Source organism: Corythoichthys intestinalis, chromosome 21 (assembly GCF_030265065.1).
Source record: "Corythoichthys intestinalis isolate RoL2023-P3 chromosome 21, ASM3026506v1, whole genome shotgun sequence".
Taxonomy (NCBI): domain Eukaryota; kingdom Metazoa; phylum Chordata; class Actinopteri; order Syngnathiformes; family Syngnathidae; genus Corythoichthys; species Corythoichthys intestinalis.
Genome location: NC_080415.1, coordinates 38,838,407 through 38,850,534, shown reverse-complemented (window position 1 = coordinate 38,850,534; position 12,128 = coordinate 38,838,407). Strand labels below are relative to the sequence as shown.

Genomic DNA, 12,128 nt, shown 5'->3' with positions numbered 1-12,128 from the left:
TTAATAACAGCGGGGGGTGGGGTGGGGGGTGGGGGTAAATTATTAATATTCAGTTTGTAGAAGCCAAAATAACATTTGGTTGATTATTCATCTTAGTTGCAAATAATTTTATTCTATAGGACAGGCTTGTGATTTGTGATTTGGAAACGTCGGGTAAATTGCAATCCGGCTCGAAGGACCATTAAAATGTCAAGTTCAACTACCTGTATTCATGCAATACCGTTTAATCCAGGCTAAGGGATCTTATATATATAGGGATCTAGGAGGCCATGTCTCTGCACACTTGCTGCTTTTATGAAGTAAAACAAAAGTTTACATGTTCAAAACAAACAACCCAGCAAAAAAACTATTGCATGTCCTGCAATGGGACTATTGCGCACATGTTCAAACAATATATTGTGCAGGCCTAATAAAATATATATATATATATTTTTTTAAATGCACATCATTAATTATGTTGTGTGAGCAACATATGAAGTTATGTTGTATACAGCGTATAGGGTGTATGTATATATATATATCACGCTATGTATACAGATATTTGCATTACTGTCTGTTAACAGAAACAAGAACTTGAACTATCGCAAATCGTATCGGGAGATTATAAATATATAACCGTATGTATATGGATATTTGCATTATTGTATGTTAACAGAAACAAGAACTTGGTGATTCTCTTCATGGTTTTCTGCATTATGGACTACATCTGGTGTCAAAATACAGGGATGTCTTCCCCCCAACAAGCAGTGAGACTCCAAAATTACACATGTTGCTCAGGTCCTATTTTTTTCTTCTTTTTTGCATGATCATGTCATGTACTGTACCTTCAACAAATTCCCCGCTCGTCATTCCAGAATCTTAGTCCAGATCTGCAAGACACAAGCCTTCCAGAAAATGAACCCGGCTGATTTTGAACTGCATGACGAGGTGGCTGACGCGGTACAGGTCTGTAATAACAAGAATGATTTTAATCATACCGAATGTAGAAATGCAATTTTTTGATGTGAATTTGTTATTTTCTAACAGACAGGCACACAAGAGTGGTTTACCAACAAAAAAGGTTTGCACCAGCCAATGACGAAGGTGAACACATTTTCTCGGGGACAATATTGAAATGTCTGCGGAATGCACGTTGCGTTGTGACGATTGAGCGACCGCTTGATAAGAAATGCCTCGACAGCAAACGCCCGTTCCAACATAGTCCACTCCATGATGCTCTCTGGGATTCCTGAAAAATAAAAACAGAATAAATAACGCACATTAAGAACCAAACTTTAAGCCCCACCCTCTAAAATAAGCTCATCCCTATCATCCTCAGAGCAACCATCGCTTCAGGGCGCCAAATTTAAATAAGCAACTTGCTCTGCCCCACCCTGTACTTACAGCAGAAGGATGAAGATAGCTTGTTTTACTGTTAATTAGTTGTTTTGTAGAATATCTTAGAATGATTTCCTGAAAAATGTATCAATAATTGTTCTGACGAGAGTTTCTACACTTGCCCCTCCCTCACACAGGAACTTCCCGAGATCATTAACGCTTTATCCAGGTTGATTGACGAAGTAAGAGATGACATTAAAATCAACAAGGATGTCTGGAACCGAACGTTTGTCAGGTAAGTAAAAGTGATTTATGATGTGGGAACTTTAGCTTTATTGTGTATATAATGATATAGTGCAGTACAAGTGGATGTGTTTACCGAAGTCTACGAGAAGTTTGACTCTCTGGTAAGTAAATGGGACTAACAGTTTGGGCTTCTCTTCATTTGATGTCACCTTGCTAACTACTCTCCTTCTAATAGCTTGCTACAGAAGTGAGAGAAACCTTATCGCAAATGGAGGGTCGTATTGATCAGAATCTAGCCAACAGCTTGTTTCCTGTTTACTTGAGCCTACAAGCCATCCGCAAAGAAAAGGCCTTCTTACAGAAGAGGTCAGAAAACAGAACTGCTATTGTTATTGTTTCACCGTTCTTCTTTTTAATAGATGTATCAAAAGCATCCATTTTCAGGAGGCATGTGAGTCAATTCAAACATAGTACCACTGAAATAATTCCCTTTGTGAAATGTCCTTCCTCTCAGGACTTACACAATTAACTGCATTCTAAAAGGAAGTGGTATTAGATTACTTAAAATTAGTAGGCTTGCAAATGCACATTTGCCAATTTTCTGCCAGTTTATAGCAACCAGTGTTACTGTGTCGTGTCAGCCGATACTGTCGTGACACCATGTTTTTTTAAAGCATTTTCCGACATAGATTTGACAAGAAAGAGCTCAAATTGATTCCAATTAAAGTTGTCTGATATTATCAGGTAGCCGCTGGTATTTGCCGATAAAAGCATTTTAAAATGATATCGGATAATCTCAACACTGGTTTTGGGCCACTATGCATGTTTAACTCAAAGTGAATGTAGAAGCTGTCTGCCTTTGTGCAATGGCTGGTCACAGCTTAGCACAGCAGTTATACTTTTAGATGTCTCCAAACCAAGATTTTTGGGATTTGTTATATGAGCAATTTGCATTCATGGTGTAAAAAATTAAATGAACAATAAATGATTAAAAAATTACAGAGCCCCTAAAAGGACATCGACAGAAATGAAATAAATTTAAACTGTCTGGTGCGCACTTGGAACTATCTGGTAAACAGTAGCATTATATAGCATTTAAGCTAGGGGACTTTTGCTATGCAAGTTAGCCAATTGTTCTCTTGTGATATCTTCATGTATTTACTTTTTTTTTTTTACAGTGGTATGAAAAAAATATCTGAACCTTTTGTAATTTCTCACATTTCTGCATAAATCACCATCAAATGTGATCTGATCTTTGTCAAAATCACACAGATGAAAAAACTGGCTGCTTTAATTAAAACCACCCAAACATTGATAGGTTTTCATATTTTAATGAGGATAGTATGCAAACAATGATAAGGGGGGGGATTAAATAAGTGAACCCTCACATTTAATATTTTGTGGCCCATCCCTTTGGCAGCAATAACTTCAACCAGACGCTTTCTGTAGCTGCAGATCAGTCTGGCATATCGATCAGGACTAATCTTTGCCCATTCTTCTCTACAAAACTGCTGTAGTTCAGTCAGATTCATGGGATGTCTGGCATGAATCGCTGTTTTTAGGTCATGCCGCAGCATCTCAATGGGGTTCAAGTCTGGATTTTGACTTGGCCACTCCAGAACGTGTATCTTGTTCTTCTGAAACCATTCTGAAGTTGATTTACTTCTGTGTTTTGGATCATCATCCATCCTCTTTTTAGCTTCAACTGTCTGATGGCCACAGGTTTTCCTGCAAAACATCCTGATGAACTTTTGAATTCATTGTCCAGTCTCTGAGGCCGCAAAACAGCACCAAATCATGATGCTCCCTCCACCATGCTTCACGTTGGGGATGAGGTGTTAATGTTGATGAGCTGTTCCATTTTTCCTCCACACGTGATGATGTGTGTTACTTCCAAAAAGCTCAATCTTGGTCTCATCTGACCAAAGCACACGGTCCCAGTTGAAGCCTGGGAACCAAACACTCTAAGTGGGTCTGGCGTGCCACAAAAGATGCGCATGCTGAAAAGCACCTCATACCCACTGTGAATTATGGGGGTGGGTCAGTGATGCTGTGGGGCTGTTCCGCTTCCAAAGGCCCTGGGAACCTTGTTAGGGTGCATGGCATCATGAATGCTTTGAAATACCAGGACATTTGAAATCAAAATCTGTTGCCCTCTGCCCGAAAGCTGAAGATGGGTCGTCGCTGGGTCTTTCAGCAAGACAATGACCCAAACATATGGCCAAATCTACACAGAAATGGTTCACCAGACACAAAATCAAGCTCCTCCCATGGCCATCTCAGTCCCCAGACCTTGTTTTGTTGGCAAAAGGGGGTTGTACAAAGTATTAACACCAGGGGTGCTAATAATTGTGACACACATTATTTGATGTCAAATAATTATTTCTTTATGTGGGATTTTTTCCCCACTGAATAAATGCACTTGTATTGAAGGATGGATTTTTCTCTTTTTTTCCCATTAAGGTCCCATATTATTTGAATTCAAAAAAAAATATTAGAAGCTAAAAAACACATCTTAACCAGGGGTGCCAATAATTATGGAGGGCACTGTAACTACTGCGCTCCCAGAAAGAAACAGTCACTAAGAAAAGTAATATTAATGTTTGAACACTTATCATTATTAAAGCATCCAGTGCGGCATGACAATAGAATTAGCCATAATATGTTAAGTCCAGGCCTGCATATATTGGTATCGGATTTTGGGAGTTGGACAATATCAGGATATTAGCTAAAAAGTCATTATCGGACAACTCTAATTCCAATGATTTCATTTCAGGGGTTTACTAAAGCTGACAAACTTTCACGTGAGCTTCAGAGAGGCTCAGCCTTACTGGCTCAACCAGATGTTCAACACCACCATGAACAGAGTGGAAAGAGCTGTGAAGGTTGATCAGGTACCACCTGTGTCAAGATGCAGTTGAGAACGCTTGAGCTTTACGGTGATACATTTGAAATATGACTTCCAGCTACAGCCCCTGCACTCCGGCGGCACGCTTGTAAAACACAGTTCCTCAGCAGTGGATCTGGTGGCTTGCATCCAGCCAGTTTGCGACCTGTGGGAACAGATGTCATGGCCCGACCCTGAGGAGGCATTCATGCTCATGGTCAAAATCACAGAGGTGTCGTATGCACTACAGTCCAACAAAAGTGCTGCGAAGGGAGTTTCAAAATGATTCATACATTAACCATTGTCTTGTGATAGAAATCAGCCCATATTTTTGCTAGTTAATTACATTTGATCTGTAAATTAACTTGGCCTGAAAATAATAAACCTTTGCAGTTTTTCTGTTTTCCGGTCAAGATTGACCCGAAAACAATGGTTTCACGTTTGGGTATGTCAAAAGTACCATTGATTTTTGTATACGGAAATTTGAAAACGGGTCAATTCCGGTCCTAACACAATACTAGGGTTTATTTAACATTTTTTTGGGGTCACATTATAGACACAGTCACAGGCGAGTACCAGTGATGGTATAAGCCCTTGACATCATTTTATCTTTAGCCTTCAGAGCTTTAAACATATGATATTTCACACTTGAATGAAAGGGATGCTTGCCAAAAGGTGAGTCGAATGTTGACTGATGCGTATTTTTTTCTCTTTGGGTGTAGGATGTGTGTAAAATTGTAGTGACTTACTGTCACAGTCTGAAGGAGAGAGTCAGGATGCTCGCAGAAAACTCTGACCACGGAAGTGCCATTAACATGGTAGGTGATGTCTTACTTTAAAAAAAAACAACAACTTTAAAATAGTGTTGCACTGGTGCCAACGTCATCGGTATCGGGGAGCGCTAGGGTTAACAACTGATGCTGCGCAATAAGTACTCTTTGGGATCTAGTTTCCAAACATCAGTCGCCCTACCCATGATGTCGTTTTAGTGCCATATCGGTGCAACACTACTGTAGGGTGCACCGTATTAAAAGGCCCTGACTCTTTTTCAGGTGATATTTTTGTATTGAACACACACACACAAGGTGCACCCCACTATTGGGAAACGCATGAAAAATATACACTAGCATGCACCCTAGCATGCACGCTAGAATGCGCGGGGTGTATTAATAGGGGACCTGCATTGTTTGCGTGGCCGTCAAAGCTGACCGAGTGAAATCCCTGACAAAGAGCTTTTTCCGTTGAAAATTCTTGTGAATAAATACTTAAATCCCTGAATTTTTTATAGATATGGACGTAAAACAGTCTCAATACCTTGTTAAAAGAGCAAAAACACGGGCAGTTAGCATTTATTTTACGTAAACATGTCGAAGTACGATGCTAGTCCGTCTGTCTGTTGCCAATGCAGTAGCGGCTAATTTCTCTCATTGAACTCCACGTTTCAAAATGCATGCATGGTACAAAAAATATAATAATTACCTTGAATCCTCGAAAAAAAAGTCCTGAGACAATCCTTCCTGTTTGTATGCGGTACAGCTTAAATCCCTGAATTGTTTGTAGATATGGCGTAAGACAGTATTGATTCTTTGTTAAAAGCAAAAAAAAAAAAAAAAAAAAAAAGTGCAGTTACCATTTATTTTACATAAATATGTCGAAGTACGATGGTAGTCTGTCAGTCAATGTGCCGGCCGCCATATGTAAACAGAGCTTTTCCGTTGAAAATTCTTGTGAATAAATGCTTAAATCCCTGAATTCTTTGTAGATATGGACGTAAAACAGTCTCGATTCTTAGTCAAAAGCAAAAAAAAAAAAGGGCAGTTACCATTTATTTTATGTATATATGTCGAAGTACGATGCTAGACTGTCAGTCAATGTGGCGGCCGCCATATGTAAACAGAGCTTTCTGGTGAAAATTCTTGTAAATAAATGATTAAATGCCTGAATTCTTTGTAGATATGGACGTAAAACAGTCTCAATTCTTAGTTAAAAGCAAATACGTAAATATGTCAAAGAATGATGCTTGTCTGTTAGACAATGTGGCGGCAGTCTTACAACAAAGACTTTTTTATGTTAAAAATTCTTGTGAAAAAACGCAAAATATAATTATTACCTTGAATCCTTGAACCAATCCCTCCTAAGACAATCCTTCCTGTTTGTATGCGGTACAGTTTTCGTACTTTTTCAACATAAATCCGGGGTTGGATCGCTGCATGTGTCGCTGCAACTAATTGCGAATAACTGAAGCGGATTGTGGGATGGCCCCCTACCTGAAGGTGTGGCGTCGTGAAGGTCGAATCTGACCCGTCAATATTATTATGAAGTCTATGCATCAATCATAATCAATACACAAATCCATCAAAGTCCTGATCTCATGTATCCGAAATAAACAGCTGGGCTAGGTCTCCATCAAACACATCAGTACCCTTCTCAATGTTGTTTAGCCTAACGCCCACACTGGAACTTTATAGCTACTGGGGGCACGCCCCCTATCACACGTAACCTTCTTTTTCCCTTTAAGTTTTCCATGCCGCTCTCACTTATGTCCACCTTTTCCAAAATTGCTCAATCAGACAGACACATTTTGGTACTCAGTCCAAACAATAGGAGCACCACATTATATGGCGCAAATTTTTACTTTGAGGAGCGCCTTATGGTCGTGAAAATACGGTACTTAAAGCATACAGTCGATAACCAATTAATTTTTTGTCCTTCTCTAGCTATGTGTTGTGGTGAACGACCTGGAGTACCTGCGATCTGTCCTGGCACGGCTTCCCACAAAGCTGAACTGGGCCGGGCTTCGGGAACGCACCCAACACGTTATCGGGGAAAGTCAGTTCCACAACACTCTGCCGTCACAGGTGCAACAAGCTCAGGGCGTTCTCGATCGGGAGATTCGTTCCGCTTTGGACACGCTGAGCAAAAAAGTGAGTAGATGTCGTTCATATTTCTCTGTGGCCTTTCTTAGTTTTTAGAATCAATTGCGTAGGCACGCTATCAAAAAAACACCCTTGCAAACACGCCCACCTATCAGAACATAATCCCACTCATAGTTAATATACCGAAATTTTCGGACTATAAGGCACTCCTTTTTTTCCTCATTTTGAATCCTGCGGCTTACAGTTCAGTGCGGCTTATTTGGGGTGATAGGTAACACTTTATTTGACAGCGATGTCATAAGACCGTCATAATTATGACATGGAACTGTCATGGGCATGAACGCATGCTTATGACATCGAGCAGCGAGCCACACCTGTAGCTGGTTGCACTTTCAACTAGAGACGTCCCGATCGATCGGCGATCACGTCATTTTCAAAGTAGCGGAATCGGCAAAAAAATATCGGACATGCCTTTTTTAGAATATATATATATATGTTTTAATTAAATCGTTTTCTAATTGTATTTAACGTTACAGACATAATGTGTTACACTCTTCCAGAGTCTTTAGTTTAAGCTTAAGGTAGGGTTATCAAATTTATCGCATTAACGGCGATAATTAATATTTTTTACATTTATCATGTTACAATATTTAACGCAATTAACGCATGCGCTGCACGACCCACTCACGCATTGTCGCGTTCAATCTATAAAGACGCCTTTTTACCTATAGGTAGCGTTAAAAGGCAGCGTATAATGAGTAGAGAGAATTTTGACAGCCTTTGGAGCCATTTTTTATTTGGCTAAAGCCTTACAATACCTCTCTCAGCAATTAAAAATATCGTGGGAGGCAATGTGGGGAAGAAAGGTAGAAGTTGATCATTTTCTTAACACCCTATGTTCTTTCCCAACGCAGAGAAGATATATTAATTGGTGCCCCTACGCACAGTGATGGATGCACTTCCCATCATGCATTTGGGCAGAAGTTAAATGGCTGCAGTATCATTTACTGAAAGCTCAACAAATACACTAGATGGCAATATTTAGTCACAATATACAAAGTCACAAGTCTTTCTATCCGTGGATCCCTCTCACAGAAAGAATGTTAATAATGTAAATGCCATCTTGAGGATTTATTGTCATAATAAACAAATACAGTACTTATGTACTGTATGTTGAATGTATATATGTAACAGAGTTATTATGGATATGTGTGATTCCACTTGTCCACATTAGAAGGCACAATAGCGCCCCCAACTCATGTGGTGACTATAAATAGCTGGGCACGCCGCAGATGGCGCCAGTTGTAATTTGTCATCAGCAAAGGTGAGTTGGATAGCATTGCTAAGTCGCTATTAGCTTAGCGCCAAAGAGCTAACCATTTTCAATTATTCTTTAGCATGTTGTGGCGAGGCCTGTGAGAGTGACCAGCTCGCATCGTGTGCGTGTTTTATGCAGGTACAATTATTGCTTATTATATATATTGTTCATGCCAGTTGTAATTTGTCATCAGCAAAGCATGTTGTGGCGAGGCCTGTGAGTGACCAGCTCGCATCGTGTGCGTGTTTTATGCAGACAATAAAAAGTCGAAAACCATCCACGTCTCCTGGAACTAAATTAAAACACAACACAACGCAGAGTCCAGGAGTTCGACGCTCCAAATCGCAGCAAACAAAGAAAAAGGGGTTACATATATTCGTCCAAGTTTTATTCATTTTTTCTTAATGCATTGTCATAATGTTTATGATCGGGAAAAATTATCGGGAATGATTGGAATTGAATCGGGAGCAAAAAAAAAAAGCAATCGGATCGGGAAATATCGGGATCAGCAGATACTAAAACTAAAACGATCGGATCGGGAGCAAAAAAACATGATCGGAACAACCCTACTTCAACCACATATTTATCCAGGAGTTGACACAACCACGCACAGCACAGAAAGTTGGAGCCTCATCTACGTCGTGCTGAATCCATTTTTGGAGATTCCTTGGGTTCCTCTGGTTTGATTTTGCAGTTTAACTACACTGTCTACACACCACTTACTTCAACTGCACTTCATGTTGTTCTGTCTGTAGCAGAAAATGTCAAAGATGGCGCCGCCCATGTTTTATGCAGGAAACTTGTCTAAAGTCCGGTGTGGCTTATCTATGAACAAATGCCGTTTTCGTATCAAATTTAGTGGGTGGCGGCTTATAGTCCGAAAATTATGGTACTCAGTTGACCTTTTGAACGACATTCTTTTCAACAAATTTCTGAAATGTTTCAGCAACAACATTGTTCAAAATGTATGTTTTTTTTTGTTTTTTGTGTTTTAAGTGAACTGCAACTTCAATTTTATTATATTGATCAGAACTCCTTGAATCGGATCTAAATCAAATTGTGGCACTCTACAATATCAGCAAATCTCTAAACGGCATCCAAACAATTGGTATTGAATTTTATTGTCCTGACATTGGTGATTTATACACTTAATTCTTGAATAACATTTTGGTGTCTAAATTCCAATGGCATACGGCATACTGCACGCAACACGTCACTTTTGCTCATTAATATTCATGACGTTAGCAATTGTGGCTGGGCGGGTAAAGCTTGCGTCACTAATGCTAAATGAATGTAAATAGTAGGGTTGTTCCGATCATTTTTTGCTCCCGATCCGATCCCGATCGTTTTAGTTTGAGTATCTGCCGATCCCGATATTTCCCGATCCGATTGCTTTTTTTTTTGCTCCCGATTCAATTCCAATCATTCCCGATAATTTTTCCCGATCATAAACATTATGACGATGCATTAAGAAAAAAATGAATAAAACTCGGACGAATATATACATTCAACATACAGTACGTAAGTACTGTATTTGTTTATTATGACAATAAATCCTCAAGATGGCATTTACATTATTAACATTCTTTCTGTGAGAGGGATCCACGGATAGAAAGACTTGTGACTTTGTATATTGTGACTAAATATAGTCATCTAGTGTATTTGTTGAGCTTTCAGTAAATGATACTGTAGCCATTTAACTTTTCTGATGGGAAGTGCAACGATGACTGTGCGTAGTGGTACCAATTGATATATCTTCTCTGCGTTGGGAAATAACATAGGGTGTTAAAAAAAAGATCAATTACTACCTTTCTTCCCCACATTGCTTCCCACGATATTTCTAATCGTAGGGAGAGGGATTGTAAGGCTTTAGCCAATTAAAAAAAGGCTCCAACAGCTGCCAAAATTCACTCTACTCATTTTACGCTGCCTTTTAGCTCTATATATAGGTAAAACGGCGCCATTACAGATTGAACGCGACAATGTGTGAGTGGGTCGTGCAGTGCATGCGTTAATTGCGTTAAATATTTTAACGTGATAAATTTTTTAAAAAATTAATTACCGCCGTCAACGGGATAAATTTGATAACCCTACCTTAAGCCTAAAGACTCAGGATGAGTGAAACATATTATGTCTGTAACGTTAAATACAATTAGAAAACGATTTAATTAAAAAAAAAATATATATACATATTAAAAAAAGGCATGTCCGATATTTTTTTGCCGGTTCCGATACTTTGAAAATGACGTGATCGGACCCGATCGATTGGCATCTCTAGTAAATAGTGTACCAACGAAATGTTTATTGAGCTAAACCTACCAATTCTGTCCGAAAATGATGTCCCTGACACTAAATTCACTGGTAAAGATGCGGCAGAACATACAAATGTTCAGTTAAAGAGATGGCTTAGGTGTCGAAACATATGAAGAAAACATCCTTCATATGTCTACAGTCATTTCTACAAGTTCCATAGCAGCAGTGTTTCTCGGCATGTTCTTTTTTGAAAGATTACCGGCGGAAAACAAGCAGTAATAACATGAGTTGTATGTGAGGGCGTGTGTTGTGTTTGTTTACTCACTTTCGGGTTACGGTGGCGACGTCACGGTCTAAAAATAGCATCCGTGCTGTACGCTATTCTCAACGTCAAACTTAAGCTGAATGAATATTAGTCATGAATGTAAACACTCTCACTGTATTTTCAGCTGAATACAGACATTGAAATTTATGTCAGAGGAATGTCAACCAGGAAGCGGATTCCCTCCCAATCCACAGAAGACGTACGTTTTTTTTTTTTTTTTTTTTTTAAATCCACAGTTGCTGTCATTTGTCAGAGCAAAATTAAGAGTACAGTATTTTAATCATTTTTAAATGTATTTTAGGCCGTGACCCCTCTCATGCGCTACCTGGAAAAAGAACTGCACTACATGAACGAAAACTTGGTTGAAGAGAATTTCAACAGGTGACTGAGCCTCGAGAAATGGCGCTGAGTGAATCCAGCGTGACTTAATTTTATCTCCCGCGCAAAGTCTTCTCACTCCGTTGTGGAACAACTCTGTGAAGATCATCCATCAGATGGCTGCTGAGCATTCGGAGCAGGATGGACTCATGATCTTCTCTCAAAGGCTGCTGTACACACTGCAGGTTAGTGAATGTCTTCTGCGCAGTGTTGTGGGCACGTTAAAATAAAATGTTGACTTAGCTTCTCGCGATATTGATTTCAGTGCTTGGAACAGTGCTTCCACGGTGAGGGTAACGGCCTCTCATTGAACACACTCCACTCTGATGACTACAAAGTGAGGACATCTGACTGTAGACAAGAGAGGCCGAGACACCGTTTCGACTGAATGATCACATCTTTGATTGCAGAGTCTCAAAGCCTATCTTACTCAATACTCGCTGAGCAATCACCAGCTTGTGGAGAAGTTCCTAGAAGGCAAAATCTGGGAGCAGGTGAGATCGCATTTCATCACCGTCCATTTGAAGC

At 39.6% G+C, this 12,128-nt stretch overlaps 2 protein-coding genes across 2 annotated transcripts in view; one reads left to right on the top strand and one right to left on the bottom strand.

Moving 5' to 3' along the window:
• unc13d (unc-13 homolog D (C. elegans)) overlaps nucleotides 1–12,128 on the top strand; it is a 34,205-nt gene that overhangs the window by 16,719 nt on the left and 5,358 nt on the right. Inside the window, exons 17-31 of the mRNA XM_057826283.1 lie at nucleotides 656–777; nucleotides 855–945; nucleotides 1,027–1,083; nucleotides 1,515–1,612; nucleotides 1,673–1,724; nucleotides 1,799–1,929; nucleotides 4,340–4,457; nucleotides 4,530–4,682; nucleotides 5,173–5,268; nucleotides 7,168–7,374; nucleotides 11,347–11,421; nucleotides 11,524–11,603; nucleotides 11,671–11,785; nucleotides 11,866–11,937; nucleotides 12,011–12,094. Of these exons, the coding sequence (XP_057682266.1) occupies nucleotides 656–777; nucleotides 855–945; nucleotides 1,027–1,083; nucleotides 1,515–1,612; nucleotides 1,673–1,724; nucleotides 1,799–1,929; nucleotides 4,340–4,457; nucleotides 4,530–4,682; nucleotides 5,173–5,268; nucleotides 7,168–7,374; nucleotides 11,347–11,421; nucleotides 11,524–11,603; nucleotides 11,671–11,785; nucleotides 11,866–11,937; nucleotides 12,011–12,094 (1,551 nt within the window). The remainder of the gene's footprint in view (nucleotides 1–655; nucleotides 778–854; nucleotides 946–1,026; nucleotides 1,084–1,514; nucleotides 1,613–1,672; nucleotides 1,725–1,798; nucleotides 1,930–4,339; nucleotides 4,458–4,529; nucleotides 4,683–5,172; nucleotides 5,269–7,167; nucleotides 7,375–11,346; nucleotides 11,422–11,523; nucleotides 11,604–11,670; nucleotides 11,786–11,865; nucleotides 11,938–12,010; nucleotides 12,095–12,128) is intronic.
• The window catches only part of unk (unk zinc finger), a 36,508-nt gene continuing 24,922 nt past the window's right edge, over nucleotides 543–12,128 (bottom strand). The window contains exons 17-18 of the transcript XR_009061776.1: nucleotides 1,050–1,228; nucleotides 543–947 (exon numbers count right to left, since the gene is read on the bottom strand). The gene's annotated coding sequence lies outside the window, so the exon portion shown is untranslated. The remainder of the gene's footprint in view (nucleotides 948–1,049; nucleotides 1,229–12,128) is intronic.